The 27,957-nt window shown below is 37.4% G+C and overlaps 1 protein-coding gene across 1 annotated transcript in view; it reads right to left on the bottom strand.

Annotated features, from left to right (window-relative positions):
* LOC138853543 (sphingosine kinase 1-like) overlaps positions 1-27,957 on the bottom strand; it is a 74,059-nt gene that overhangs the window by 26,313 nt on the left and 19,789 nt on the right. The window contains exons 5-6 of the mRNA XM_070090843.1: positions 19,671-19,791; positions 4,861-5,033 (exon numbers count right to left, since the gene is read on the bottom strand). Coding sequence (XP_069946944.1) covers positions 4,861-5,033; positions 19,671-19,791 — 294 coding nt within the window. The remainder of the gene's footprint in view (positions 1-4,860; positions 5,034-19,670; positions 19,792-27,957) is intronic.

The raw sequence follows: 27,957 nt of genomic DNA, 5'->3' as shown, positions 1-27,957 counted from the left end.
TTTTCTTGGTCTCATTTGATAGAATGGAAAACATATTATAGAAACAGAGTTGATTTTGATTGGTTTTACTATAAAAAGAACCTTGAAATGGAGCTCAAAGTAGGGGAAATATTTGATTTTTGCCAATGTTCAAAAGTAAACAAATGATGCCATTGTCCAATAAATGTCCAACTAGCCATTCTAATATGCAGTCATGAATGGGTTGACATTATCTGTACAATTATTACAGTATTGCAATATTCTGCATAACTGTAAATCTTCTATTTTTGTTTGAATAAAAATTCAAAATAGAAAGCAAGAGTAATATCAGAGGGGCCTGAAGACATGACTGATGAACAAAGAAAATGTTATTTTAGAGCCAGGAATGTCTGCATTGTTCATTCTGGACCTTATTTTGATATTGTCATATTTTTTAATTTTTGTGAAATTGGCCAAATTGCAAATTTCTGACCACGTTATTGCATAATTGAAATCGGTAAATGGGCAGTTTCTTGTACTCAATCAATAGAAAAAATGGAGTTCTAAAGAAATAGCTATAAGTTTGGTCGACTGGAACAATGGAATTAGCTGAAAATAGGGTTCAAAGTGGGCGAAATCGCCGATTTGTAAATATCACCGAGGTCGCTAACTTCGCAAGAGCGTAATTCTGTCAGTTTTCCATCAAATTTCGTTTTTTTGGTGTCATTACAATCGGGAAAAGATTCTCTATCATTGCATAAGAATTTTTTTTTTTTTTTAAATTTTGTGACACCAGGAGACACCTCAGGATTGGGGGTTGCGACAGTCAAGGGCTTTAAGAGGGGGGACGCTAGCATCCTGAATTTCTGCTCGTATCCAGAAACAAAAAATTGACTGAGCAACTGCTCGTATCCTGAAAAACTCATATGGTGGGGCACTAGTAAGCCAAGGCTCCACTGTACTAATTAAAGCACTTTAAACTTAAATCAGGGTAATTTTTTATATTGATTTCAATGCTGCAAATACAAATACAAATCTTAGTTAATATAAACAAAGAAATCCTATTGATAGTAAACAGTCCTATTTAACAGACACAACACTGTAAATTAATAATTCAAATGGTGGAGAAGTACCACATGGATTAGGAGACAGTAGTGAATGGATTAAGGGGTACAGAATGCAGGGACCATGACTGTCAGCTCAGAGAGAAAAACCTAAAAGTACAGAAGAAAACATAGGTACAAATCAGGCTTTTGTTGGCTGAACATTTAAAGTTAGAACTAGCATGCATCATGCTTTTTTTAATATATAATATTAGATACAGCAGACTGTGTTCCTGGTATGGCTCAAGTCTCTTATGTTTTAGTGGCATTTTTTTTTTTAACACATTGGCCGTTTCCCACCGAGGCAGGGTGAACCAAAAAGAAAGACAAACCCAAAAAAAGAAAAAAATACTCTCATCATCATTCAACACTTTCCCCATCACTCATACATAATCACTGTCTTTGCAGAGGCACTCACATACGACAGTTTAGAAGTCCCTCCAAACTGCCAGTATCCCAAACCCCTCCTTTAAAATGCAGGCATTGTACTTCCCATTTCCAGGACTCAAGTCTAGCTAACTGGGTTCCCTGAATAGCTTCACAAAATATTACCCTACTCACACTCCAACAGCTCGTCAGGTCCCAAAAACCATTTTTCTCCATTCACTCCTGTCTAACATGCTCAAGCATGCTTGCTGGAAGTCCAAGTCCCTCTCCCACAAAACCTCCTTTACTCCCTCCCTCCAACTTTTTCAAGGACGACCCCTATCCTGCCTTCCTCCCCCTACAAGTCATTCTACTTTGTTCCATTCTTTCTAAATGACCAAACCACCTCAACAACCCTCTTCAGCCCTCTGACTAATACTTTTAGTAACTCCACACCTCCTCCCAATTTCCACACTCAGAATTCTCTGCATAATATTTACACCACAAATTGCCCTTAGACACAACATCTCCACTGCCTCCAGCCACTTCCTCGCATTCACAACCCTAGCTGCACACCCATATAAGTGTGTTGGTACTACTATACTTTCATACATTCCCTTCATTACCACCATGGATAACATTTTTTGTCTCCACAGATACCTCAATGCACCACTCGCCACTCATCTATGTTCACTTTCAACTTTCTACCTTTACACACCCTCCCAAACTCATCCTCTAACATTTGCAACTTTTCTTTAGAATCTCCCAAAAGCACAGTATCATCAGCAAAAACACAACTATGTCAACTACCATTTTGTATTTGATTTCCCAAAATTTAATCCCACCCCTCTCCCCAACACCCTAGCATTTACTTCTTTTACAACCCCATCTATAAATATATTAAACAACCATGGTGACATTATACATCCCTATCTAAGACCTACTTTTACCGGGAAGTAGTCTCTCTCTCTCCTACACACCCTAACCTGAGTCTCACTATCCTCATAAAAACTCTTTACAGCATTTGGTAGCTTACTACCTATTCCATACACTTCCAGCATCTGCCAAATTGCTCCCCTATCCACTCTAGCATATGCCTTTTCCAAATCCATTCACATTCAAATTCCTTTATTTCCTTGCAAGTTTACAATGCAATGAAAACTTCCCTAACTTTATATGCTTAAAATGATTCAGTGGAGAGAATTATAAAAAGGCATAGATAAAACTGTTTTCTAATAAAAATATAAGAACAGTATAAACTAGCTATTCCTCACTGATAATACCATAGCAGAGGTGGGAGAACACAAAGTGCAAGGAATATAAAATATATAAATGAAGTGGAATGAATATATAGTATTGTTAACTAAAGTGAATGATGGTGAATGTTCTCCCTCCTTTGGATCATCCTCTGTCTTGGTGGGAGACAGCCAATGTGGTAAAAATAAAATAAATGGTATTAATAAATCTTGATTAAATAAACTAAATATAATTTTTAAAATGTGTGTACTGTACAAACATTTATAGCCGTATAAAAGTTTCCATGCACAGCTTCCATATAATCATTGAAGCAGAAAATACTCTCAAAAACCTGACTAGCCTCGAGTAGGCAAATGAGTAAATCATGTTAAATTTACAAAGATCATCCCAATATGAAATTAATGAACTGCTTAGTTTATTGTATCAACAAATATTATTCTTAGAATTGATGAAGTAGTGAAAGCTGGCTACTATTTCAACTGAAAGCTGTTAAAATTATTTTAGAAATGTCCTTATTTTAATAAACATTTTCATTAAAAAGATTTAAGTTGGAACTTTTGCTGGACCAGTGATAAACACTGAGGCTACATCTCTCTTGAATAGCTTAAATACACTTGAAAGGAAACATCGAAAACAAAGTCTACCAGAGATAAGAAATGCAATCCTGACCTCAGCTAAAATATTAATGAAATATCTTGGATAATGTTTATCAATGAAATGATTTTCTGCAGGTTACATGAAATGTGGAGTTATATTTAAAACTCAAAAGTAGATTTTTTCAAACATGTACATCAAGCAAAAATTCCCCATTCAAGATCAGCTTAAAATTGAAGTACTGTAATTGTACACGCTGTCACAAAAAAAAAACTATACCCTGGCACTCACCACCTCTGACATGTTCATGTCAGAGAAAATTAAATGAAAAGATAGCAAATTCTAAATCTGTACAGTGCCCACAAAAGAAATCATCAAAGCAATAACAATTTTCTACATTATACCATTTTACATAGAAAATACAGTGGACATTCATAAATCACATGGGTTACAGGATTTTCTATCTCGTCTGACACTGACCATGATGGGATAAAAATTATTAGTACATAGTGTTCTGTACATCACATATACAATTTTAAGTGTGAAGTTTTACATGCACTGATTGCCCAATCACAAGCAAGTTCACAAATACTGTACTGGTTGTCCAGTCACTAACAAGCCCACACATAACGACTGTCCAGTCATCAGCAAGTTTACATGTACAGATTGTCTAGTCACCAGCAAGATCACAAATAATGATTGCCAAGTCATTATTCAGTTCACATGTACCAAATGCCAGTCACCAATGAGTATAAATATACTGACTGCCCAATCACCAATGAGTTCATATGTACCAACTGTTGGTCACCAGTGACCTCCTAGGTACCAAGTACCAATCGCAAGGAAAACCTGACAAAGGATGAGGCTACAAATATCCGGTTTGTTAACTGTTTAGCTTATATTCTCACCACAAAGGTGAATTGTAACAAAATGTAAAAAAAAAAAAACTTTATACTTCAAAACTGCAATTTAACTGTTAATTCTAATTAAAATAATTAAAGTTAAAGTTCCTTACTTCTTGAAACTGGCTGAAATATATAAAATTTTCTTATTCTGGCCATAATTCCTTGTATTTTCTTCATATTTTAAGACCAGGTTTCCATAAAGCACTGCTGGAATCAATGGATCAAACTTAATAGTTATTTTTCCTCTCCACAAACCAATTTTTCGGTGACAAAAAATATCTTATATATTACCTTCATATTTTTACTATTAAAGAATATTTTATCCTCTCTACCAACAATTCATAGTTACTTTTGCAAATATGAAGAAAGTTCTTCATCTTGAAACAGCCAAGTAAGCATACAAGCATTTGTAGAACAATGCTGCCTATGTTGTTGTCATCAAAACATGAACATAAGGAGAGGGGACACCAATCAAAACACAATGCAAAAATTCCCTTTGTAGCACCATACACAAGGTTCAGATTTGATACTTTTTAACCATACTGAACAAATGATGCAAGATGACATTTTAACCATATTGAACAAATGATGCAAGATGCTGACAAAGATGATTATTGCCTTCTTAGACAGAATTGGAGATAGAATTATTTGGACTAAATAAAGCAAGGAAAACATACCACTGGCAAAACACTCTGGCTCCTCCTCAGACAATCCGGCAGGGCTTCTGATGCCACTTCTGGTTCCTCAACCACTGTCTGTGAATGCTGAAGATGTGGTCTAACCTGCACAGTGTTACAAGGTTTTCCTTGTATACGCTTGAAAGATACCTTTGCTTGATATTTACGTAAATCTGCAGAACAAAATTACAAATTTTCATGGATGATACACAACACATCGCATTTCTATAAAAAAAAAAAAATGGGGAAGTATGTACAGTGGAACCCCGAGTTTCGGCCGCCCTAAGTATCAGCCACTTCGAGTTTCGACTTTTTTTTCAGCTAAATTTTGTCCCCAGTTTCAGCCTGTGCCCCGCGTTTCATGAGATAGTCTAGCTTTGTTTATCCTTGAGTGAACATTACTCTGTGCGCTCATCCAAACATTTCACAATAAATTCATTGTGTTTTAGTGCTTGTTTATTGATTGTGACTGTGAAATAAACCACCATGGGCCCAAAGAAACTTCATAGTGGCAGCCCTTTGGTAGAGAAAGTGTGAAAGATGATAGAACTGAAGAAAGAAATTGTAGCAAAGTACCAAAGTGGATGAGGAAGAGAGGGGGAAGAATGTGCCTTCTTCAGTGATTCAACGATATGTACGATACTAAAGCAACATGAGTCAATTAAGGCTATAGCACCAGCCAGCAATAAAGTGTAGCATTAACAGTGTAGTAAATTAAGCATTAATATTAAGCTATATAAAAATGACGACACAAAACTTAACTCCTCCATTGTTGAGGTACATAGGGCGACTGAAAACACCGCCGCCTGTGCTGCCACTTATGCTTATGCTCTCAGTGGCCCTTATACACCCAACAACAACACAACACCAGTCATGACATACGTAATGATGTATTTTATTCATTCTAGAGTAATATGTCATATTTCTATGTTATTAATATTGTTTATTATGTCATATTAGATGGATTGTGATAGATAAATAAGAGTTCATATTAGTGTCATATTGAAGGACTATCTTGTCCTGCCTCCAAACAAACTCTCCTGCTTCTCTCATAAGCCAACAAGAGTCTTCAATAAAGGTAAAACTGATTTAAATGTTCATTTATCCATTAAAATTAGTGTTTTATATTTATTTCTCATTGTTTTCTGTATGTATAACTATAGTATTTATTCTTTAAAAAATTGAATTTTTTGTGAATATTTTTGGGTGGAACGGATTAACCCTTTCAGGGTCCAAGGCCAAAATCTGAAGGGGTGCCCCAGTGTCCAAGAAATTTTGAAGAAAAAAAAAAAAAAAAATCTTACAGAATTAAAGATAATATTTTTGTGAAGGTAATAAAACAAAAAAAAATTTCTGATCACTACTTACTGAGATACAGTGGTGGGAAGTTGACCCAATATGACCGGGTGGCGACAACATCAGCGACTTCTGCAAAGTCGCATTTTTTTTATTTTACGTTTTTTATACTTTTTTCTTTTCTTTTCTATTTTTTTTTCTTTTTCTAGTAACATTTGTGGTCTGTGAGACCAATATAATGTATATTGTATAAGTGTACATGCATTGTATTCAACACAATAACTGCACTAATTTATCATTATATTGCTTACAAAACTTGTTTACAAGTTTATTGTAAACAAAATGATGAAAATATTAGTGAGGTTATTATGCTGAATACAACGGTACCATATAGTACTATATGGTACAATGGTGCCATAGGATGCAATGGTACCATATTTTACAGTGGTATCATATGGTACAATGGCACCATATGATACAATGGTACCATATGGTAGAATATGGTACAATGGCACCATTTGGTACAATGGTACCATATGATACAATGGTACCATATGGTGCAATGGTACCTTATGATACCATGGTACCATATGGTGCAATGGTACCATATGGTACAATGATACCATATGGTTCATTGTACCATATGGTACAATGTACCATATCAATCAATCAATCAAGTTTATTCTCTATAAGGATTACAATGCGGGGTTTACAGATTCTGGTTATTGTGTGGTTTACATGTAATAAAATACTAATTACAGAGGGGGCCACTAGAACACCTAGCATGGCTAGGCATTTCAGGCAAACTTAGATTAATTCTTAACCCTAAATTATTACAAATTATGGAGTAAGTTGACTAAATACTAAGTGACTAAATACTAGTTTGTGAGTTTAGCAATATGAATGCTTTTGTTTTGGCACAATACATAGTTTCTATATTGGAGTATCACAGGCAAACTTATGACTAGTTATAAATCATTATTTTAAGATTAAGATTCGTATTTCTGTGCTGATAGTCAAATGGGTGAGTGAGTGAGTTTAAGTGTGAACCACCAGGTGGTTTTTATGTAGTTAGTTCAGGGTGCATCAGGGAGATGTTTTCTAATGGTAGTTTTGAAGGTGATGAATGTGTCTGCAGTTCTAGAGTTTTCAGGTAGGGTGTTCCAGATTTTAGGGCCTTTGACATACATTGAATTTTTATAAAGGTTAGTCGGACACGGGGAATGTCGTAGAGATGTTTGTGTCTGGTGTTATGCCTGTGGGTCCTGTCACAACTATCAAGAAAGCATTTTAGGTCAAGGTTAATATTGGAATTTAAGGTCCTGAAGATGTAGATTGCACAGTAGTAGGTGTGGATGTTCTGAACAGGGAGTAAGTTTAGATCTATGAAGAGTGGGGGGAGTGTTGCCAGGGATGGGATTTAGTGATTCTTACTGCGGCTTTTTGTTGGGTTATTATTGGCTTTAGGTGTGTTGCTGCAGTTGATCCCCAAGCACAAATAGCATAGGTGAGGTATAGATAAATGAGTGAATGGTACTATACAGTACTGTTGCATTCAACACAATAAACACACTAATATTTTCATCATTATTTCGTTTACAATAATTGTTTACAACAAAAATATGCAAAAATGTTGTATATTAGTAATGTTTTATTATATATTTACAAATGTACAGCCACTCGACATGTTCCTTGAGGTGGATGACAAAGCGCTTTATCTTGGAAACTGCCGAGTCACTAACTAGCTTGTGTCGTCACTCACTCAGTCTTGCCTGGTGCTATCAACATCTGTAACTGATCATATGGTACATGGTATCATATGTTACAGGGTACCATATGGTACATTGTACTATATGGTATAGGGTACCATACAGTACAGGATACCATATAGTGCAGGGTACCATATGGTGCAGGGTACCATATGGTACAGGACACCATATGGTACAGGACACCATATGGTACAGATACAGGGATCCCTATGGAAATAAGTCACCCTGACTTTTTTGGGTTATCCTAGGATTTTATACATATGCTATGTATGATAATCTATGTAACTGTATTGTGTACACCTGAATAAACTTACTCAAGCACATGTGGCATCGTGAGTTTATTTAGGTATACACAAATAAAGTTACATAGATTATCATACATAACAGCATATGTTTGGAGAACCTAGGATAACCAAAAAAGTCAGACAGACTTATTTCCATTAGGGTTCCTGTACCCTGTACCATATGGTATAATGTACCATATGATACAATGTACTATATGGTACATTGTACCATATGGTACCATTGTACCATATGATACTATTTTATGACATGGCACCATTGTACCATATGGTACAATGGTACCATATGGTTCAAAACCATAGAATTCCTCTTCAGATCCACTTCCATCAGTCTTAGAACTTTAAGTTGTGAAGAAGAGAGTCAGAATTCGCCAGGAGAGTGGGGAGTGAGAGCTTCCTTGCCACCAGGCATGATGAACAAAGCACTTTGGCGGCAATGCCATGCAGGCGTCCAGATTTTTTCTATAATGCACACACTGACCACCCAGACCCATTCTCTCAGATGTAGGCCTACCAGCCATCTTGCGCTAAATTTGACGCCACTGGAATTTTGGAACAGATCTACGGTTTGGACCCTCAACATAAAGCCGTAGATCTACGGCACGGACCCTGAAAGGGTCAACTGGATTTACATTATCTCTTATGGAAAATATTCCTTCGACTTTTGGCCATTTCTAGCTCCATTGTCTAGCTCCTGGAATGGATTATGGCCGAAACTCGGGGTTCCACTGCACTGTAATTGCTACTTTTTTTTGAAAACACTATAAAACTGATAATTTAAAATTTAAAATTACCTCCAAAATTTAAAACTTTCCTTAACCCCTTCAGGGTCCAAGGCCAAAATCTGAAGTGGTGCTCCAGTGTCCAAGAAATTTTGAAAAAAAAAAAAAAAAATTATTTTTTCTTACAGAATTAAAGAGCATATGTTTGTGAAGGTAATAAGACAAAAAAAAAAATTCTGATCAGTACTTATCGAGATACAGTGCCAAGAAGTTTGTCAAAAATGATGTGGTGGCGGCAACATCGACGAATTCCACATACGCGCATTACATTATTTTGCGGTTTTTATTGTTTTTTCTTTTCTTTTCCAATTTTTTTCTATTCCTACTAACATTTGGGGCCTGAGAGACCAATACTGTATATAATGTATATATATAAACTCACTGTATTGAACACAATAACCGCACTAAAGTTATTATCATATTATTGTTTACCACTGTTGTTTATTACAATAAACATGCACAAATCTTGTATAATACTAATGTTCTATCATATATTTACATATTTACAATCACTGGACATGGTTTTAGAACTGCTGGAGCTTGTGGAACTCCTTGAAACAAGGCACCATGCACAGAGGCACCTTACATTCCTCACACATAAACCGAGTGTCTTTGCGTCTTTGTTGCCGTCGTTTTGTTTGTGCACAGACGATGCATCTCTTCTGAGCAAATTTCTTCTGAGTTGAAGGAAGTTGTATTATGAAATGATCACCTTCTCTCCTCAAACGCTTGGGTATATCCTGAGGAATTCGAGGACCGTGTTGTATAGCAGGTGTTCTTACCTGGTACTTCATTATAAGTTGTCTGACAACAGACAAACAAAATTCACCATACGGTGGTCTGTTGCCAGTCTTTATTTGGTACATATTATATGCATTGAGCATTGAAATGTCCATGAGATGGAAGAAAAGTTTCATGTACCACTTGTAACTCTTACGAACACAGTCAACAATACCAATCTGCATGTCACATTTGTCAACCAAGCGCATGTTTTGTGTATAATCAATCACTGTCACTGGTTTTCGAATACGTTCATTAGTCACTCGATCAACTTTGCCACTGTCTTGCATTTCATTATGGTGAATGGTTGTCAACAATGTGACATCTCGTTTGTCATGCCACCGTAATGCCATGATGTCACTGGCAGTAAACACCTGCACGTCATCACCACAAGCACCTGCGTTGAGCCTGGGCATATGTTTACGATTAGAACGCACTGTGCCACACACATCTGTCTTGTTCACTCGCATGAAATCACTGAGTAATGGGCTTGTGTACCAGTTATTGGTATATAATGTATGCCCCCTTACCAAGATAAGGTGCCATCATGTTTCTCACTACGTCACCTGAGATACCCAATAACATCTTGGTATCTTTCAATGTTTTACTACCCGTGTATACAACAATATCCAACACCAGGCCACTGTCACAATCACAGAGTACACACAGTTTTATACCAAAGCGTTTCCTCTTGCTCGGTATATACTGCTTGAATGACAGTCTACCTTTGAACAAAATCAAAGACTCGTCAATTACAAGATTCTTGAATGGATAAAAGTATATGCTGAACTTTTGTTTGAGATACATGAAAACATTTCTAATCTTGTATAACCTATCACTTCTGTCAGGCCTGGTTTTGTCAGAGAAGTGCAACATACGTAAGAGTAAGATAAACCTGTTCACTGGTATGATTTCACTGAAGACCGGGGTAGAAATTAGCCGATCTGTGGACCAGTATGCTTTTATATTATGCTTATAGACGTGAGGCATAAGCATTATTGTTGCAAAAAGCAAATACATTTCTGCAACAGTCGTCTCTTTCCACCTGTGTAGTCTTGACTGTGGTGATAAGAACGTATTTGCCATGGTGTACTCAAAATACTTATTACTTTCCCTGACAATAATTTCCATCAATGGCTGGTCAAAGAATAATTCAAAGAATTCCAGTTCATTGGCCGTGGTTCCAAGGGGACAAGTAGGTAGAATTCCACTTTGAGAGTCATCAAAGTGGTGAGGCTTGGGAACAAAATTGGGATTTTGCTGCCAATCCCACATACGGTTTGCTGGTGGATACTGGACATCATAGGCTGGTTGTGCGGGTGGTTGTGGTTGTGGTGGGCTGGTGGCTGGCGCTCCGCTTTGTCCTTGAACTGACAAGTCAGCAGCGTGGGTCCCAGCGTGGCCTGGTGAGTCACGCATGGAGGTGCCACTACCATCACCACTAACACCATCCACTGATGCCTGTGGTCTATCCATGCCAAGTGTAGCCACATCATCCTCACTATCACTACCTAAAACTGGTGTTGGGCCACGGGATGTACTCCGGGATGTACTCCGGGATGTACTCCGTCCCCTGGGCACAGCATAGGGTACTACCCGAGCGCATGCGGCGGCGAACATACCGATGCTTCACTGGTGAATATGATTCCTATCACTACTCGAATGATCATCGAGCGCAATAAAATCACAGTCCACGTCACTATCATCATCATTACTGAAGTCAGAGGCCTGGCCATGCGAAAATATTAGTTTTCTCTTGCGATGAGGAACAACCGACCGTGAGTCATGAGTGTCCACAAAAGAGGTAGAAGGTTGAGGATCGTCAGGGTTTTATGCACTATTATCGATATCCTGGTCATTCTTTTCGGTCACTAACTGATCAAAGCCATAGAATTCGTCTTCATTTCCACTTCCATCAGTGTCAGAACTATCAGATAGGAAGAGGAGAGTCCCAATTTTCCGGGGAATGAGAGCTGACTTGCGACGAAGCATGGTGAACAAGGGTAACTGAGCCGGCGTTCCCACAATGCTATGCGGGCGCCTAGATTTTTTGTTTATGGCGCACACCCACCACGCAGACCCGTTCTCTCACATGTAGGCCTATGAGCGTTTTCGCGCTAAATTTGACGGCACTAGAATTTTGGCGTAGATCTACGGTTTGGACACTCAACGTGAAGCCGTAGATCTACGGGACGGACCCTGAAAGGGTTAATAAAATAACATTCAAATTTTCAACAAGTATAAGTTTACCTAACGTGTCAAGTCAAAGCAGACAAAGCCAGTGTATGATAAAGAGAAGAAAGTACGTATGTTGGTGAAGATCTTTTCCTCATTAGTCCTTTTTTCTCAAAAGTAGCCAGACCCAAAAAGAACGAAAAAACTTTCATCATAATTCAACATTTTTACCATCGCTCATGCATAATCACTCAGATACAACAGCTTAGACGTCCGTCCAAACTGCCAATATCCCAAACTCCTCCTTTTAAGTGCAGGGCTTGTACTTCCCATTGCCAGGACTCAAGCCAGGCTAACCAGTTTCCCTGAATCCCTTCACAAAATATTACCCTGTTCACACTCCAACAGCTCGTCAGGTCCCAAAAACCATTCGTCTCCATTCACTCCTATCTAACACACCCACGCACGCTTGCTGGAAGTCCAAGCACCTCACCCACAAAACCTCCTTTACCCCCTCCCTCCAACCCTTTTGGGGACAACCCCTACCCTGCCTTCCTTCCCCTACAGGTTTATACACTCTCCAAGTCTTTCTACTTTGTTCCATTCTCTCTAAATGACCAAATCACCTCAACAGCCCCTCTTCAGTCCTCTGACTAATACTTTCAGTAACTCCACACCTCTTCTTAATTTCCACACTACAAATTCTCTGCATAATATTTACACCACACACTGCCCTTAGATACGACATCTCCACTGCCTCCAACCGCCTCCCCGCTGCAGCATTTACAACCCATGCTTCACCCCCATATAAGAGTATTGGTACCATTATACTCTCGTACATTCCCTTCTTTGCCTTAATGGAAAACGTTCTTTGTCTCTACAGATACCTCAATGCACCACTCAATTTTTTTCCTCATCAATTCTATGGTTAACCTCATCCTTCATAAACCCATCCACTGACAAGTTAACTCACAAATATCTGAAAACATTCACTTTTTCCATACTCCCTCTCTCCAATGTAATATCCAATTTTTCTTTATCTCAATCGTTTGATGCCCTCATCACCTTACTCTTATCTATGTTCACTTTCAACTTTCTACCTTTACACACCCTCCCAAACTCATCCACTAACCTTAGCAACTTTTCTTTACAATCCTCCAAAAGCACAGTATCATCAGCAAAAAGAAAAGGTGTCAACTCCCATTTTGTACTTGATTCTCAATAATTTAATCCCATCCCTCTCCCCAACATCCTAGCATTTACTTCTGTTACAGCCCCATCTATAAATATGTTAAACAACAATGGTGACATTACACATCCCTGTCTAAGACCTACTTTCACTTGGAAGTAATCTCCCTTTCTCCTACACACCCTAACTTGACCCTCACTATCCTCAAAAACTCTTTACAGCATTTAGTAACTTACTACCTATTCCATACACTTGCAACATCTGCCACACTGCTCCCCTATCCACACTATCATATGCCTTTCTAAATCCATAAATACAATGAAAATTTCCCTTCCTTTATCTAAATACTGTTTACATATATCCTTCAACGTAAACACCTCATCTACACATACCCTACCTATTCTAAAGCTTCCTTACTCATTTGCAATCCTGTTCTCTGTCTTTACTCTAATTCTTTCAATAATAACCCTACCATACACTTTACCTGGTATACTCAGTAAACTTATTCTCCTACAATTTTTACAGTCTCTTTTGTCCCCCTTCCCTTTATATAAAGGAATTATACACCCACTGCCAATCCCTAGGTACCTTTCCCTCTTTCATACATTTATTAAACAAAATTACCAACCACTCCAACACTATATCCCCCCCGCTTTTAACATTTCTGTCATGATCCCGTCACTTCCAGCTGCTTTATCCCTGTGTCCGACTAAATCTATACAAAAATTCAATGTATATCAAAGGCCCTAAAATCTGGAACACCCTACCTGAAAACTGCAGACACATTCATCACCTTCAAAACTACCGTTAGAAAACATCTTATCTCCCTGATACACCCCGCCAACTAACTACATAAAAACCACCTGGTGGTTCACACTTACACTCATTCACTCACCCATTTGACTATCAGCACAGAAATACATATCTTCATCTTAAAATAATGATTCCTAACTAGTCACAAGTTTGCCTGTGATACTCCAATATAGAAACTATGTATTGTGCCGAAACAAATGCATTCACATTGCTAAACTTACAAACTAGTATTTACTCACTTAGTATTTAGTCAACTTACTCCATAATTTGTAATAATTTAGGGTTAAGAATTAATCTAAGTTTGCCCGAAATGCCTAGCCTTGCTAGGTGTTCTAGTGGCCCCCTCTGTAATTAGTATTTTATTACACGTAAACCACACAGTAACCAAAATCTGTAAACCCCCGCATTGTAATCCTTATAGAGAACAAACTTTGATTTCATTTCATTTCATTTCATTCTACGTAATGCCTCACGAACCTTCCCACACTCACATCCTGCTCTTCTTTACTCCTAAAAAATGTTATACCTCCCTGGCCAGTGCATGAAATTACTGCCTCCCTTTCTTCATCGACATTTAAAAGTTCCTCAAAATATTCGGGCCATCTACCCAATACCTCCAGCTCCCCATCTACTAATTCCCCTACTCTGTTTTTAACTGACAAATCCATTCATTTCCTAGGCTTTCTTAACTTATTTATCTCATTCCAAATTTTTTTCTTATTCTCAGCAAAATTTCTTGACAGTGCCTCACCCACTCTATCATTTGTCTTCCATTTGCACTCTCTCACCACTTTCTTCACCTTTTTAATATATATATATATATATATATATATATATATATATATATATATATATATATATATATATATATATATATATATATATATATATATATATATATATATATATATATATATATATATATATATATATATATATATATATATATATATATATATATATATATATATATATATATATATATATATATATATATATATATATATATATATATATATATATATATATATATATATATATATATATATATATATATATATATATATATATATATATATATATATATATATATATATATATATATATATATATATATATATATATATATATATATATATATATATATATATATATATATATATATATATATATATATATATATATATATATATATTTTTTTTTTTTTTTTTTTTTTTTTTTTTTTTTTTTTTCAACAAGTCGGCCGTCTCCCACCGAGGCAGGGTGACCCAAAAAAGAAAGAAAATCCCCAAAAAGAAAATACTTTCATCATCATTCAACACTTTCACCACACTCGCACATTATCACTGTTTTTGCAGAGGTGCTCAGAATACAACAGTCTAGAAGCATAAACATATAAAGATACACAACATATCCCTCCAAACTGCCAATATCCCAAACCCCTCCTTTAAAGTGCAGGCATTGTACTTCCCATTTCCAGGACTCAAGTCCGACTATATGAAAATAACCGGTTTCCCTGAATCCCTTCACTAAATATTACCCTGCTCACACTCCAACAGATCGTCAGGTCCCAAGTACCATTCGTCTCCATTCACTCCTATCTAACACGCTCACGCACGCTTGCTGGAAGTCCAAGCCCCTTACCCACAAAACCTCCTTTACCCCCTCTCTCCAACCCTTTCGAGGACGACCCCTACCCCGCCTTCCTTCCCCTATAGATTTATATGCTTTCCATGTCATTCTACTGTGATCCATTCTCTCTAAATGACCAAACCACCTCAACAACCCCTCTTCTGCCCTCTGACTAATACTTTTATTAACTCCACACCTTCTCCTAATTTCCACACTCCGAATTTTCTGCATAATATTTACACCACACATTGCCCTTAAACAGGACATCTCCGCTGCCTCCAACCGTCTCCTCGCTGCTGCATTTACCACCCAAGCTTCACACCCATATAAGAGTGTTGGTACTACTATACTTTCATACATTCCCTTCTTTGCCTCCATAGATAACGTTTTTTGACTCCACATATACCTCAACGCACCACTCACCTTTTTTCCCTCATCAATTCTATGATTAACCTCATCCTTCATAAATCCATCCGCCGACACGTCAACTCCCAAGTATCTGAAAACATTCACTTCTTCCATACTCCTCCTCCCCAATTTGATATCCAATTTTTCTTTATCTAAATCATTTGACACCCTCATCACCTTACTCTTTTCTATGTTCACTTTCAACTTTCTACCTTTACACACATTCCCAAACTCATCCACTAACCTTTGCAATTTTTCTTTAGAATCTCCCATAAGCACAGTATCATCAGCAAAAAGTAACTGTGTCAATTCCCATTTTGAATTTGATTCCCCATAATTTAATCCCACCCCTCTCCCAAACACCCTAGCATGTACTTCCTTTACAACCCCATCTAAAAATATATTAAACAACCATGGTGACATTATATATATATATGCAATAAGATCACAGTAAACAGGTGATTTCAGAATATGCAAAACAACCACTCTGAAAGAATAGAGAAATTCCAAGCGCTTTCGTGACTACTCACATTATCAAGGATAATGTGAGCAGTCACAAAAGCGCTTGGAATTTCTCTATTCTTTCAGAGTGGTTGTTTTGCATATATATATATATATATATATATATATATATATATATATATATATATATATATATATATATATATACACATTTACATATATACATATACACATATATATATACATATATATATACATATATATATACATATATATACGTATATATATACATATATACATATATATATATATACACATGTATATATATATATATATACACATGTATATATATATATATATATATATATATATAAATAAGAAAAAATTTTGGAGTGAGTTAAACAAGTTAAGAAAGCCTAGGGAAAGTATGGATTTGTCCGTTAAAAACAGAGTAGGGGAGTTAGTAAATGGGGAGAGGGAGGTATTAGGTAGATGGCGAGAATATTTTGAGGAACTTTTAAATGTTGAGGAAGAAAGGGAGGCGGTAATTTCATGCACTGGCCAGGGAGGTATACCATCTTTTAGGAGTGAAGAAGAGCAGAATGTAAGTGTGGTGGAGGTACGTGAGGCATTACATAGAACGAAAGGGGGTAAAGCAGCTGGAACTGATGCGATCATGACAGAAATGTTAAAAGCAGGGGGGGATATAGTGTTGGAGTGGTTGGTACTTTTGTTTAATAAATGTATGAAAGAGGGGAAGGTACCTAGGGATTGGCGGAGAGCATGTATAGTCCCTTTATATAAAGGGAAAGGGGACAAAAGAGATTGTAAAAATTATAAAGGAATAAGTTTACTGAGTATACCAGGAAAAGTATACGGTAGAGTTATAATTGAAAGAATTAGAGGTAAGACAGAATGTAGAATTGCGGATGAGCAAGGAGGCTTCAGAGTGGGTAGGGGATGTGTAGATCAAGTGTTTACATTGAAGCATATATGTGAACAGTATTTAGATAAAGGTAGGGAAGTTTTTATTGCATTTATGGATTTAGAAAAGGCATATGATAGAGTGGCTAGAGGAGCAATGTGGCAGATGTTGCAAGTTTATGGAATAGGTGGTAAGTTACTAAATGCTGTAAAGAGCTTTTATGAGGATAGTGAGGCTCAGGTTAGGGTGTGTAGAAGAGAGGGAGAATACTTCCCGGTAAAAGTAGGTCTTAGACAGGGATGTGTAATGTCACCATGGTTGTTTAATATATTTATAGATGGGGTTGTAAAAGAAGTAAATGCTAGGGTGTTCGGGAGAGGGGTGGGATTAAATTATGGGGAATCAAATTCAAAATGGGAATTGACACAGTTACTTTTTGCTGATGATACTGTGCTTATGGGAGATTCTAAAGAAAAATTGCAAAGGTTAGTGGATGAGTTTGAGAATGTGTGTAAAGGTAGAAAGTTGAAAGTGAACATAGAAAAGAGTAAGGTGATGAGGGTATCAAATGATTTAGATAAAGAAAAATTGGATATCAAATTGGGGAGGAGGAGTATGGAAGAAGTGAATGTTTTCAGATACTTGGGAGTTGACGTGTCGGCGGATGGATTTATGAAGGATGAGGTTAATCATAGAATTGATGAGGGAAAAAAGGTGAGTGGTGCGTTGAGGTATATGTGGAGTCAAAAATCGTTATCTATGGAGGCAAAGAAGGGAATGTATGAAAGTATAGTAGTACCAACACTCTTATATGGATGTGAAGCTTGGGTGGTAAATGCAGCAGCGAGGAGACGGTTGGAGGCAGTGGAGATGTCCTGTCTAAGGGCAATGTGTGGTGTAAATATTGTGCAGAAAATTCGGAGTGTGGAAATTAGGAGAACGTGTGGAGTTAATAAAAGCATTAGTCAGAGGGCAGAAGAGGGGTTGTTGAGGTGGTTTTGTCATTTAGAGAGAATGGATCAAAGTAGAATGACATGGAAAGCATATAAGTCTATAGGGGAAGGAAAGAGGGGTAGGGGTCGTCCTCGAAAGGGTTGGAAAGAGGGGGTAAAGGAGGTTTTGTGGGCGAGGGGCTTGGACTTCCAGCAAGCGTGCATGAGCGTGTTAGATAGGAGTGAATGGAGACGAATGATACTTGGGACCTGACGATCTGTTGGAGTGTGAGCAGGGTAATATTTAGTGAAGGGATTCAGGGAAACCGGTTTTCTTATAGTCGGACTTGAGTCCTGGAAATGGGAAGTACAATGCCTGCACTTTAAAGGAGGGGTTTGGGATATTGGCAGTTTGGAGGGATGTGTTGTGTATCTTTATATGTATATGCTTCTAAACTGTTGTATTCTGATCACCTCTGCAAAGGCAGTGATAATGTATGAGTGTGGTGAAAGTGTTGAATGATGATGAAAGTATTTTCTTTTTGGGGATTTTCTTTCTTTTTTGGGTTACCCTGCCTCGGTGGGAGACGACCAACTTGTTGAAAAAAAAAAAAAAAAAAATATATATAATATATATATATATATATATATATATATATATATATATATATATATATATATATATATATATATATATATATAATATATATATGTATATATATATATATATATACACACAGTTTATTGAAAAACTAAGGTACATATATATGTATGTATTACTTCTGACAGGTAAACATTAATGGTAGGCTTCAAGTGTTTGCATAGTCAAAATACTATGTAGTCTGATCTACTTGTAATCATCAAACATGCTTTCCATAACACAGTACTGTACTTTAAAACAAACCAACAAACTACTTACTTTTGGCCTTAAAATTTTACACAAAAAATCTGATATATACTCTAGTACAGTACTGTATATATGGTGCATACAGAGAATCTGCATAGCAGTATACATGAATAATATACATATGTACAAAAATAATAAAAGAATAACTGGGAAGGAATACAGATTTTTTTTTTTTATGATGGGCATTCCACACCAAAGTAAAGTAGCACAAAGAAATAAACACATTCACGATTATTCACTGAATACCTGTCTTGCCCTAAGTGTGCAGATATCACAATTCAAACAGCCAGAACTACAAAATCCCAAATTATTCTTGAGGTATAGATACTGTACATCTCATGTCTAGGACAAGTCATAGAATAAGTTTGAGGGCATACAGAAATTAAAAAAAAAATTATTTTTATTAGCTAAATATAAAATCATACCAAAATTACTCACTGGCTAATCGTGCTATAGACCACACAACAAATCTTGCCTCCCCAATGCGCCGAAGTCGTTCGCTCTCAATGTCTATATCAGAGATGAGCCCAATACCAATTGAAAGAAAGGAAACTATTTTCTGAAAAAAATTATTCACACACAAATTCAATTATGAGTTTGGCAACAGTTTGAATAAATGACAGTTTAGTTTGCTACATTCTGTTTCATAAATAAAATCCTTCAACAAAGCCTGTTCAATCATTGAAGTAATAAGACTGGATTTTTATTATTGCTCAGCCAAAAACTCATTACTTCAAAATCAGACGCTTAAATTTCATTGTATTAAATAATACATAATTTTAATAATTTCATATTGTAAACTGTTTTAAATTGTTCTAAATTGTACCAAATTGTAATAATTTCATATTGTAAGTTTTTTAAATTGTTCCATTGTAATATTTCCACTGTAAAATAATTCAAATTGTACCATTGTTTGTAATAATGTAATTTTTATAAACTAACTTTAAACCTGTAATTACTGGACTCACTATAACTCATCAAATGTTCATAAAATTTTCTGTTATTGCCTTACTAATCTTAAGTTAATACACCTACCATCCGACTTACGACCTAGTTCGGTTCCAAGAAACAGGTCGTAAGTCGAAATGGCCGTAAGTCGAACTTTACTACTGAATATCAACAAAACATTTTTGTAATGACTTTATTTCATTGCTTTATTTTGGTATTTCATGTTTTACTTTACTTTTTATGTTGTTAGTACTTTATTTTATACTGTAAGGTTTAGGATAAACACTGTGTACAACACAAATACAGTGGACCCCCGGTTAACGAACTTTTTTCATTCCAGTAGTATGTTCAGGTGCCAGTACTGACCGAATTTTTTCCCATAAGGAATATTGTGAAGTAGATTAGTCCATTTCAGACCCCCAAACATACACGTACAAACGCACTTACATAAATACACTTACATAATTGGTCGCATTTAGAGGTGATCGTTAAGCGGGGGTCCACTGTAGTTGTTTATTTCCCAGAAATTTGGCATAAAAAACACGGTCGTAAGTCGAGTGGTAGTAAGTCGAGCAGGTTGTAAGTCGGATGGTAGGTGTATTAAGTTTGCCATGTGCTAAAATATAATACCGTAACTGCCACTGTTGATACAGTGGAACCCCAGTTTTCAAACTTAATCCATTCCAGAAGGTCATTCTAAAACCGAAACGTGCGAAAACTGAATCAATAATTTCCATAAGAAATAATGTAAATACAATTAATTCGTTCCAGACACCCAAAAATATTAACAAAAAATACATTTCTTAATGATTAACTACGTATAGTGTTGCAGCTCTTCAATGGTTAGCTCTTCCCTGTGGTCATCCACCAACTCTTCCACTTCATTACTTACCTTAAAATATTTGTAGTCTTAATGTTGGGCAAGAGGTGAGTAGTACTTTTTTTGTAGGAAGTCACTCTGACTTTTTTTGGGGTTATCCTAGGTTCTCTACACATATACTGCTATGTATGATAATCTATGTAACTAAAATCTGCAGTAATCCATTCCAGGAGGTGGGCCTAAATTCGAAATGACCTAAATTCAAAGCAATATTTCCCATAAGAGATTTTGGGAAATGCTGAGTGTGTGTGTGTGTGTGTGGGAAGTTTTGAACCAAGTGTGAGAGTATTTGTGGTTGGGGATTTCAATGCTAAAATGGGTAAAAATGTTGTGGAGGGAGTAGTAGGTAAATTTGGGGTGCCAAGGGTAAATGAAAATGGGGAGCCTTTAATTGAGCTACGTGTAGAAAGAAGTTTGGTAATAAGTAATACATATTTTATGAAAAAGAAGATAAATAAATATACAAGGTATGATGTAGTACGTAATGAAAGCAGTTTGTTAGATTATATATATTGGTGGATAAAAGGTGGATGGGTAGGCTTCAGGATGTACATGTTTATAGCGGGGCAAATGATATATCGGATCATTATTTAGTTGTAGCTACAGTTAAAGTAAGAGATAGATGGAACAAAAGGAAAATGGTAACAACAAGTAAGAGAGAGGTGAAAGTGTATAAACTAAGGGAGGAAACAGTTCGGGCGAGATATAAGCAACTATTGGCAGAAAGGTGGGTAAGTGCAAGTATGAGTAGTGGGGGGGGGGGGGGTTGAAGAGGGTTGGAATAGTTTTAAAAATGCAGTAATAGAATGTGGGGCAGAAGTTTGTGGTTATAGCAGGGTGAGTGCAGGAGGAAAGAGGAGTGATTGGTGGAATGATGAAGTAAACATTGTGATAAAAGAGAAAAGGGTAGCTTATGAGAAGCTTTTACAAAGCAGAATTGTTATAAGAAGAGCAGAGAATATGGAGAGTAAAAGAAAGGTGAAGAGAGTGGTGAGAGAGTGTAAAAGGAGAGATGATGATAAAGTGGGATAGGCACTGTCAAGAAATTTTGATGAAAATAAGAAAAAATTTTGGAGTGAGATAAACAAGTTAAGAATGCCTAGGGAACAAATGGATTTGTCAGTTAAAAACAGAGTAGGGGAATTAGTAGATGGGGAGATGGAGGTATTGGGTAGATGGCGGGAATATTTTGAGGAACTTTTAAATGTCAACGAAGAAAGGGAGGCAGTAATTTCATGCACTGGCCAGAGAGGTATACCATCTTTAAGAAGTGAAAAAGAGCAGGATGAGTGTGGGGGAGGTGCACGAGGCATTACATAGAATGAAAGGGGATAAAGCAGCTGAAACTGAAGGGATCTTGACAGAAATGTTAAAACCAGGTGGGAATATAGTGTTGGAGTGGTTGGTATTTTTGTTTAACAAATGTATGAAAGAGGGGAAGGTACCTAGGGACTGGCAGAGAGCATGTATAATTCCTTTATATAAAGGGAAGGGGGACAAAAGAGATTGTAAAAATTTGAGAGGAATAAGTTTACTGAGTATACCAGGAAAAGTGTATGGTAGGGTTATTATTGAAAGAATTAGAGGTAAGACAGAATGTAGGATTGTAGATGAGCAAGGAGGTTTTAGAGTGGATAGGGGATATGTAGATCAAGTGTTTACAGTGAAGCATATATGTGAACAGCATTTAGATAAAGGTAGGGAAGTTTTCATTGCATTTATGGATTTAGAAAAGGTATACGATATAGTGGATAGGGGAGCAATGTGGCAGATATTGCAAGTACAGTGGACCCCCGCTTAACGATCACCTCCAAATGCGACCAATTATGTAAGTGTATTTATGTAAGTGCGTTTGTACGTGTATGTTTGGGGGTCTGAAATGGACTAATCTACTTCACAATATTCCTTATGGGAAAAAATTCGGTCAGTATTGGCACCTGAACATACTACTGGAATGAAAAAAGTTCGTTAACCGGGGGTCCACTGTATATGGAATAGGTATTAAGTTACTAAATGCTGCAAAGAGTTTTTATGAGGATATTGAGGCTCAGGTTAGGGTGTGCAGAAGAGAGGGAGACTACTTTCCGGTAAAAGTAGGTCTTACACAGGGATGTGTAATGTTACCATGGTTGTTTAATATATTTATAGATGGGGTTGTAAAAGAAGTAAATGCTAGGGTACTGGGGAAAGGGGTGGGATTAAACTATGGGGAATCAAATACAAAATGGGAATTGACAGAGTTACTTTTTGCTGATGATACTGCCAGACTCTAAAGAAAAGGAGATTCTAAAGAAAAGTTGCAAAGGTTAGTGGACGAGTTTGGGAGTGTGTGTAAGGGTAGAAAGTTGAAGGTGAACACAGAAAAGAGTAAGGTGATGAGGGTATCAAATGATTTAGATAAAGAAAAATTGGATATCAAATTGGATAGTAGTAGTATGGAAGAAGTGAATATTTTTAGATATTTGGGAGTTGACATGTCAGTGGATGGATTTATGAAGGATGAGATTAACCATAGAACTTATGAAGGAAAAAAGGTGAGTGGTGCATTGAGGTACATGTGGAGACAAAAAACATTATCTATGGAGGCAAAGAAGGGAATGTATGAAAGTATAGTTGTACCAACACTCTTATATGGTTGTGAAGCTTGGGTTGTAAATGCTGCAGCGAAGAGGCAGTTGGAGACGGAGATGTCCTGTCTAAGGGCAGTGTGTGGTGTAAATATTATGCAGAGAATTCAGAGTGTGGAAATTAGGAGAAGGTGTGGAGTTAATAAAAGTATTAGTCAGAGGGCTGAAGAGGGGTTGTTGAGGTGGTTTGGTCATTTAGAGAGAATGGATCAAAGTAGAATGACATGGAGAGCGTATAAATCTGTAGGGAAAGGAAGGAGGGATAGGGGTCGCCCTCGAAAAGGTTGGAGGGAGGGGGGTAAAAGGAGGTTTCGTGGGCGAGGGGCTTGGACTTCCAGCAAGCATGCGTGAGCGTGTTAGATAGAAGTGAATGAAGACGAATGGTATTTGGGACCTGACGAGCTGCTGGAGTGTGAACAGGGTAATATTTAGTGAAGGGATTCAGGGAAACTGGTTTTTATAAGCCGGACTTGAGTACTGGAAATGGGAAGTACAATGCTTGCACTTTAAAGGAAGGGTTGGGATATTGGCAGTTTGGAGGGATATGTTGTATATCTTTATACGTACAGTAGAACCTCTACTTACAAGTTTAATCCTTTCCATGACCTTGCTCGCAACTGGATTTGCTAGTTTGCAGAGTCAACTTTCCTCATTTAAATTAATTGAAATGGAATTAATTCGTTCCAGTGGAATTCCAGGCACGAGAAAATACTTTAATAATTTCCCTAATATCAACTCTACAGCTTATTTATCTATCACAATTCATGTAATATGATATAATAAACAATATTAATAACATAGAAACATGATATATACACTAGAATGAATAAAATACATGTCATTAGGTATGTGGCTAGTGGTGGTGACAGCAGCCATTGTTGTTGGGGTTAATAGGGCCACCACAGCGGCCATTCCTGCTCCTGACTACATGTGTAGAGAACCTAGGATAACCCAAAAAAGTCAGAGTGACTTGTAAGTGCTACACTCTTAATGCTGCACTTAATTGGTACACTCTTAATGCTACACTTAATTGCTACACTCTTAATGCTACACTTTGCCACTGCTGCTTCACCTTGTCTGCCACTGCTACCTCATGATGTCTGCCACTGCTGCTTCATGTTGTCTGCCACTGCTACCTCATGATGACTGCCACTGCTCCTTCATGTTGTCTGCCACTGCTACCTCATGATGTCTGACACTGTTGTTTCATGTTGTCCGCTACTGCTGCTTCATGTTGTCTACCACTGCTACCTCATGATGTCTACCACTGATGTCACCAAAGAATCGAACATTTCTGTTATTTTGAGCTCAATTTCAAGGTACTTTTCATCGTGAAAGCAATTAAAATCATATTTATTTTTGTAGTATATCTTCCACTCTATCACAAGAGACCAAATAAAACGAGAATACAACCATAAAAACCATACGAAAATATACCGCTAAGGGGAGGCTAATGGCTGAGAAGTGAACTCTGTTATTTATGGTCCGATTTCTTTCATTTTTGGTGTACGTTAAGAAGCATCTTTTCATCATACATTGCCCAAGTTTTAATAAGATAGTCCAACAAACAACTGAGATCCAATTCCCTAGATCAGGAGCAAGAGCCCCCCCCACCAGTGACAATTAACCTCCCTTGAGTCCTGCTCACATCTGGAAATTTTGCTCGCGTCTGGAAGCAAAAAATCGACCAAGCGGCTGCTCGTATCTGGAAAAACTCACACGTGGATGCACTCCTAAGTAGAGGTTCCACTGTATATGCTTCTAAACTATTGTGTTCTGGGCACCTCTGCAAAAACAGTGATTATGTATGAGTGAGGTGAAAGTGTTGAATGATGATGAAAGTATTTTCTTTTTGGGGATTTTTTTCTTTTTGGGTCACCCTGCCTCAGTGGGAGACAGCTGACCTGTTGAAAAAAAAAATTAATCCATTCCAGATACCCAAAAATAATAAAAAAAAAAAAAAAAAAAAAAGACATTTTGTAAAGTTTAACTATAGTTTTACATACACAAAACAATGATAAATAAATATAAATAAATATAAACATTACATACCTTTATTGAAGACTCTAGTTGGCATATGAAAGGCGAGGAGGGGAGAGGAAGTTTGCGTTATTGTTTGGAAGGGGAATCCCCCTCCACAATGACTTCAGGTAACAAGTCCCTCTCTGGAGTTACTTCCCTTCTTTGTCTTTTAATGGCACTAGGACTAATTTGAGAGTCACTGGACCCCTGTCACACAAAATATCTATCCAGAGAGCTCTGTTTCTGGTGCCTCTTTAATATGTGCCTGAAGTGGGCCAAGGTTTTGTCACTGAACATGTTGCAGATATGGCTTGTTTCAGCTTGGTAAGGGTGATATTTCTTGGCAAAAGCTTGCACCCTACTCCACACTGCACAAATCTCATTAATCTCTGAAGAAGGCACATCCTTTCCTCTCTCTTTCTCCTCCTGTGAAGCAAGCTCCTCAGCTGTGGTCTGTTACTGTCCCAGTTGAATGTGTTGCAGCTCTTCATTGGTTAGCTCTTCCTTGTGGTCCTCCACCAACTCTTCCACATCCTCGTCACTCACATCCAACCCCCATGGACTTCCCCAAAGGCACAATAGATTCCACAACAGGCATAGGGTCGTCAGGGTCAGCCTCAAACCCTTCAAAATCTTTTTTGAGAACACATTCTGGTCACAATTTTCTTCAAGAAGAATTCAAAGTCCTGTAAGTCACTCCTTGCCAAGCCTTACCCATAAGGCTTAAGCAGTTGTAGATACTGAAGTGATTCCTCCAGAACTCTCTTAGGGTCAATTCAGTGTCCAAGGTCACTTCAAAGCACCTTTGAAACACTGCTTTTGTGTAGAGTTTTTTGAAGTTAGAAATGACCTGCTGGTCCATGGGCTGGATGAAAGGAGTGGTATTTGGGGGCAAGAACTTCACTGTTATAAAACTGAAATCCCTAGACAATTGGTCTACCAAGTTTGGAGGATGAGCAGGAGCATTGTCCATTACCAGGAGGCACTTGAGTGGTAATTTACTTTCCTGGAAGTATTTTTTCACACTCCAGCCAAACAATTCATGGATCCAGTCAATGAAAATTTCCCTTGTGACCCATATCTTACTGTTAGCCCTCCACATCACACACAATCTACTCTTGACAACATTGTTTTTCTTGAACACTCTGGGATTTTCAGAGTGATGCACCAGTAAAGGCTTCACTTTGAAATCCCCACTAGCATTAGCACAGAATAAGAGAGTTAGCCTATCCTTCATAGGCTTGTGTCCTGGCAGTGCCTTTTCTTCCTGCATGATGTAGGTCCTCTTTGGCATTTTCTTCCAAAAGAGGCCTGTTTCATCACAACTGAACACTCGTTGGGGTTGGAATTCTTCAGTCTCTATGTACCCCTTGAATTCCTGCACAAATTTTTCAACCGCATGTTTGTCTGAACTTGCAGCCTCACCATGCCTTACAACACTGTGTATGCCACTATCCTTCTGAAATCTGTCAAACCAGCCTCTGCTGGCCTTAAATTCACTAACATCAGCACTAGTTCCAGGCATTTTCTTTACGAGATCCGCATGCAACTACCTTGCCTTTTCACAAGTGATCATCCCTGAAACACTGTATCACGCTGTTTCTCGCTGATCCAGAACAACAACTTCTCCACATCTTCCATTTTCTGTGATCTCTTTTTCGTTAACATGTTTACCCCTTTTGCCACATCAGCTTCCTTGATTTGTTCTTTCTTTGCCAGGATGGAAGTGATTACTGATTTGGATTTCCCATACATCCTGGCAAGTTCCAACACTCGCACATCACTCTCATATTTTTCAATAACTTCTTTCTGAAATTCCATTGTGTTTCTCACTTTCTTTACCAAACGGCTGGCACTCTGAATTTTCTCTGGGCCCATGGTGGCTTATTTCACAGTCGCACTTTCTAAACAAGAACAAAAACCACTGGATTTTATGGAAATGTTTGGATGAATGAGCGGAGTATATGCTCATTCACCAAGAGACACAGGGAGACTGATTCACCTATGTGCAGCGTCCCGGTGGGAGGCAGGCTGATGCATATAATACGGACAATTTACGAGGCACCGGTCGAAATATAGGACAAAATTTCCGCCCAAAAACCGGACTATATATGAATCGGCCGATAAACGCAGCGGCCGATATTTGGGGTTCCACTGTACCTGGATAAACTTACTTACTAAGCAGCTGGTAGATATAAGTAGCCAGTAAAGGTAGGTAGCCTGGGCTACATACACCTACCTACATAGC

This window comes from Cherax quadricarinatus, chromosome 33 (assembly GCF_038502225.1).
Source record: "Cherax quadricarinatus isolate ZL_2023a chromosome 33, ASM3850222v1, whole genome shotgun sequence".
NCBI lineage: Eukaryota > Metazoa > Arthropoda > Malacostraca > Decapoda > Parastacidae > Cherax > Cherax quadricarinatus.
Note: the sequence above shows the minus strand (reverse complement) of the source record. Positions and strands in the feature narration are given on the sequence as shown.